The following is a 5,643-nucleotide window of genomic DNA, read 5'->3' on the forward strand; positions in this document are numbered from 1 at the left end:
TGAAAAAAAACAAAACTGATTGTATAGTACACAAAGCCAGCCGCATGTTTTCTTTTATGCAAAAGATGCGTAGCTTTCAAAGGAATTTCTCCGTTTCCTCCTCCTTTCCCCTACTTCCCTTACAGCTTCCATCTCCAATGTAAGAGTTGTCACATATTTTATTGTCTTTTTCATTCTCCTAGATACATTTTGGACTGAATGATTGCTTATGTTGTTTTTTTTTTTTTTGTTTTTTTTTAGGGAAACCCATGTTTGGTTTGTTTTACCTGATGAATTCAAGAGTGTGTCTCTTTTGAATCAATACATGGAACTTCTATCTCCATGTGAGAAAGAAAATGTTTTGTCTATGCGTGGAGACCAGCTCCAGAAAAGAGCCTTGCTTGCCCGTACTTTGGTTCGCACTCCTATTGCAAGATGTAAGTTTTTGTTAGCTATTCCTGTTTTAGTCAACTTTTACATATTTGATCAATACCCTTTTCTTTGCTGCTTCAAAGTTTTGATTTTTCATTAACGTTATGTTAATGAATGTGTAAATGGGCTTTGAATTTGGATTTAGTTCTGATTTCGATAGGTGTTTGATGAAATGAATCTTTCAAATTTGGATTGGTTTGCCCGTGACTGTCGTTTCCACATAACAAACATTAATGCATCCTTTTCTGGTTGCTCCTGTAGACTGCAGAAAATCTGTCACCATATGAATTGTACTTACAAAACCTTGCTCGCTGCAGCATTTTAGCATTTTGTTTAGTGTGCATATTAAAAGCAGGTGTAATTTGACTAATTGTATTATTACTAGTTGAGTACTCTATGAATTAATTATAGTAGTGATTGAACAGATATATTTGGCTTGCAGTTTAGGTTTTTGTTTCTGCAGAGAGGCAATCTAATCAGATCTGGTTTGAAAAGAAAATAGATAACCAGTTGAAGAAATGGAATGAACTGTTCTTTATGCATCTCATAAATGTTGTGAATGGTAATCTGAAGGAGTTTACTGAGTCAAACTAGAGCAAACGAAAACATCTCATTACCAGGCACAACCATCTCAAAATCTGTCACTGTTATAGTGTCTGTAGCATCTGTGCTTCAAGATGCCATTGGTCAAGGCATTTTAGGGTAAACAAATTGAAGCTTTTCTAAGAGTTTTAAATTTGTGTTATGTTAATTCAGACCCATATCAGTTGATAATAAGGTTGCTTGATCTATGATAAATCCTGCTATAATTAAGGAGAAAGATTGTATGTGCAGTACATGTAATATCTTAGAATGTTAAGTTGGACCATACAATTTTCTGGGGAAAAAAGAGAGAGATTAGTGAGATCCTGCTCTCATTTCACGATGAAGTAATTTATTTATCATTTTTTACTAAACTTGGAGAAAGGGATGAGATGTTTTGTAGGATGGGTGGGAATTCTGAAACCTGAATTACACATTCCACGGTGCTTGTTTTGCACCATGGATTGGATAGAAGAAAGATCACGTGGACTTTTTTTTTTTAATAATGTTTGTTATTACTAGATCAGATAAACAATCATGTTGTTGATCCAAGATCTTTGAAGTTCAAGAAGAACATTCATGGAAAGCCTGAGGTTGGTTTTTCTTTTGTTAATTCAGATGGGGATACTATTATTTTCTTTCTTAATATTTCCTTGTGGAACATGTTTGTGTAAAGATTTTTTTTTTAAGCTCATTTTCATTTTTTATAGTGCTTGTATGGCTTTTCATGGTGTAGCTAGTGTGGGAAAGTGATGATGGCCAGTGCCCTTCTCCATTACATTTCAATATCTCACATACATCATCTTTGATAGCTTGTGGAGTGACTGTGAATTCGCCAGTATGTACTCTGATTATTTTTATTCTCTTGAGTATATTTTCAGATAATGATGCCTCAGGTTGCCTTGGATGCCTCTATTAAAGTTTCAGCTGGTTTGTAATAAATTGACTAGGCCTGTTTTACTTTGTAATTCTAGATTGGTATTGATGTAGAAGAGAAGCAAAGAAAAATTAAAAACAATATCTTAGCTTTTGCACGGCGGTATTTCTCTCTATATGAAGTGGAACACTTAAGTGCGATTTCTGACTCTGAAGTTCAGCGCCAGGAATTTGTAAAATTATGGATTCTCAAGGTGAGCTTGGTGCTATGTTATTGTAAAACTGCATGCTAGTTTATTTGTAAAGCTACACGCTTCTTGGCATATTCATTTTTTTTTTTTTTGGTAAAGTGCAAGAATAAAGTCTTGTATTGTACATTTTCATGCGAAATTATTATCAGTCAGCCTAATTGCTTAAATTGAATTTTTCAAGATGCATGAGATATTTTACTCATCCTTTTAGTCGATATATGCGTGATCCTTTGTAGAACTTTATTACTGTTTTTATATTGTGTTTTCCTTGCTTCTGTATTTAGCAGTAAAATCTACCTCCTTGTCAATTTATTAGGACCAAATATATTAAGTTTTATGTCCAACATATTTTCTCTCTTTTATCAATCAGTTCTCCTTTCACTTGTAGATATACATTCAAAGAAATATGTAAGTTATTTCTTCCATGCTCCTGTTCAATTAGACAAAACATTTTTCCAATCAGGTAGCCTGTATAAGTTTCAATTGCATTTAACAAAAGGGTGTAAAAGTTGATTAAACAGTTAGATAATAGAATTCACTCCTGTCTTCTTCTTGTTTTTTTTTTTTTTATGAATGCACTCCTGTCATGTTTCTAGATGGGCCTATAGTTAGTTACAAGTTACATCTATCCTACAGTTGCATTCATGTTATTGAATATCAAATAGACTTGTCAATTGTAACCATAGAAATATGCATGAATATGAATCACTCCCATATGTACCAACTTAAATTTTCTTGTAAAAAACTTAATCTTATTTAAGATCTCACATAAAAAGAAAAAAGAAAAAAGAAAAGAAAAGAAGAAGATACAAGCGAATTCAAGGCTTGACCGAGTTTAGCATGTATTTTGTTTCAAGTTATGTTCAATTCGAAAGCTTTAGATGCTGCCAAGAAAACAATTTGTCATGGAAAGTACAGGCAGAATATATTTTCCTCAAACCTGTCATTGATGGATCTTATTTGTAGGAGGCATATGTGAAAGCTTTGGGAAGAGGCTTCTCTGCTGCACCTTTCAAGACTTTCACAATTCACGAGAAGGATGCTACCAATTCTGGGGTATGTCCTATATCTTCGAGTTTATTTGAGAAAGCACTGATGTAAGTTAGAAATGTGTGCAAAGAGATTAAAATAATTTGAAGTGTGTGATCAATAGCCCTATGTCCACGGTAACACAATGCTGGACAGTATACTGCCTAAGCACATATGTCAAGGAAATAAACTATTCTATCAAGTGTGGTAAGTTCATGGCTGTGCTTTGAGCTTTGGGCAACAAATAAAGAAAGGTCACCTTGAAAGTGATACTCGAGTTGTCCTATGTATAGCACAGGAAGCCTTTTCTTTTTCTCCTGCAAGCTCCTTTAGTTGGATACTGTCTAGTCACTTTTAAAATGGTAGTTCTTCACGGTTTATGCAAACAATAACCTTAGATGGTCCACTCTTTTTTTTCTCCTAGTATTTCTGATTTTATACTGTGTATCTTCCTGACTTTTTCTTTTTTTTACTTGTTTAGTATCAGTAATCATATTAAGCATGCTGTTGATTAACGATTCATTCAAATTCTGCAACCAGGCATCTGAAGTAGTTGTGGAATCTTCCGACCACCCTGTGAGTCTCACAAACAACTGGCAATTTGGACTTTTTGAACTGGCCAGTTCTCATTATGCTGCCGTGTGCATGGAAAAAGATAAAACAAGTGATGTTGCGATGAGGGTTCCAATGAGATTGACTGTAAGGAAAACCATTCCATTTGTCGAAGATATATGCATTTCTGGAACTGATGCAGTTGTACCTATTGCAGGCTTGATCAAACAAGTGTGATTGTATAATTCCATTTTGTTTTCTTGTTATTTATTTATGTGGAATTGCAATCCAATATTGTGGCATTACGTCGTTAGAAAGCAAAATTCCCGATTCTTTTGTCATTGCCTTTTTTCCCGTAGCTAGTTACAAGACATTTTGTGCTGACGTGATTTGATTTGTACGCTAATTCTGTTCTTAATTACCCTTCTTTTACAGTAGTAAAATGCGTAGATGTGTGTTTGGTGAAGCAACCTTTAGATTGTGATTCTCGTGACAGAACACTGAAAAGAGGTTGCTGCAGTCTGGCAACAGGATTTTGTCGGTCGCTGGGTTTTAGTCAATTTGCAATGTTCAATTTCCTTCTGGCCACACGTTTTTGGCCGGTGAAGAGGAGAGGGTAGAAGAATGATAGACAATAACATACATGGAGACGCTGATATACTTTGGTCTTCATAGCCATGGCATGGCTTGATGGAGGCAATAAAAAAAAGGTGCTGAAAGGGGCCGTTTTGTTGAGGGAGAATGAGAGGGAAATAAAGCGGCTGATTCCGGTAGGTTTGGACGGGCAGAAACTATTATATTATTATTTTATTCAGGAAATGGTGTTTGTGTTGAAAAGATATAATTGTAAATTTTGTCTTTTTTTCTCTCTCACTATAATGGCACTATAAAGGTGATAAAATTGTGATTTTCAATATATATATATATATATATATATATATATATATATATTATGGTTGATATTTTTATTATTTTTATGCATGGCTAATTTATCACCACTTTTCTTCTTATCTTTGTTTTTTTTAGTTTTTTCTTTTTTCTCTTTACATTTTTTTGTGGAAAAAAATATTAATTTTTATTTTTCACACTTTGAATATTATCAATCTACACTTTACCTATTTATACTATTTTTTTTCTTATCTTTATTATTTTGTAATTTTTAAAATTTGTTTTCTTTACATCTTTTTTTTATAAAAAAAAATACTATACAAAAATTAAGGAAATAGTGTTTTACTGTAACAATTGTAACATTGTTATTTTCTTTTATTATGTTAAAAATTAGCTTGAAATCTTATATGTTCTTATTAACGTATATGATCTTTTATTATGTTTTATTATATGTAAACATTGACTTTTTAATTTATGGTTATATTTTTTATTCGATATCAAAAAATATGTTAGTAACATCCACACATTAATTTTTTTTGTATTACAAAAAAAAATTATTCGACTTGCAGTGATGGGAGTTGAATAGACACGTTAACATTTATTTTTTTTACATGTATTGGCACAAATGATTCTCGATGTATTTAATTAAATGCATGCATAGGTTTTTTTTATTTATTTATAATTAGAATTAAAAAAACACATTTGAAAAGCTTAAATATTTTTTTTTCAAAAATAATCATCCAACCAGCGATGAAGCGCGAGTCAAATAACTAGTACTTATACTAAAAGAAAATGATGTTTTCCAAAAACAAATAACATAATTATAAATTTTGCCATATTTCTTACTGTAATGGTGGCAAAATTGTATTTTTCAGGTTTTTTTTAAATAAGTTTTTCTTATATTTTTTTCCTCTTTATACTTGGCATTTTTATTATTTTGACACATGGCTAATTTATAACCATTTTTCTTCTTATCTTCATTTTTTTTTAGTTTTCTTTTTTTTTTCTGTGCACTTTTTTCTGAAAAAAATATTAATTTTTATTTTTTATACCA

General features: G+C 31.9%; 1 protein-coding gene across 4 annotated transcripts; it reads left to right on the top strand.

Annotated features, from left to right (window-relative positions):
• Positions 1 to 4,144, top strand: LOC7465263 (uncharacterized). Of its 4 annotated transcripts, XM_052447826.1 has the most exons (7): positions 1 to 139; positions 241 to 416; positions 1,521 to 1,586; positions 1,730 to 1,831; positions 1,968 to 2,123; positions 3,087 to 3,176; positions 3,690 to 4,144. In XM_052447826.1, the coding sequence occupies exons 2-7, from the start codon at positions 336 to 338 to the stop codon at positions 3,936 to 3,938; spliced, it is 744 nt and encodes a 247-aa protein (XP_052303786.1). In that variant the 5' UTR covers positions 1 to 139; positions 241 to 335; the 3' UTR covers positions 3,939 to 4,144. The 4 variants fall into 4 exon arrangements, with proteins under 4 accessions (XP_052303786.1, XP_052303787.1, XP_052303784.1 ...); XM_052447827.1 differs by lacking the exon at positions 1,521 to 1,586; XM_052447824.1 differs by lacking the exon at positions 1 to 139 and having other exon boundaries at positions 1,516 to 1,586.
• The last annotated feature ends 1,499 nt before the right edge of the window (positions 4,145 to 5,643 follow it).

This window comes from Populus trichocarpa, chromosome 16 (genome assembly GCF_000002775.5).
Source record: "Populus trichocarpa isolate Nisqually-1 chromosome 16, P.trichocarpa_v4.1, whole genome shotgun sequence".
Classification (NCBI taxonomy): domain Eukaryota; kingdom Viridiplantae; phylum Streptophyta; class Magnoliopsida; order Malpighiales; family Salicaceae; genus Populus; species Populus trichocarpa.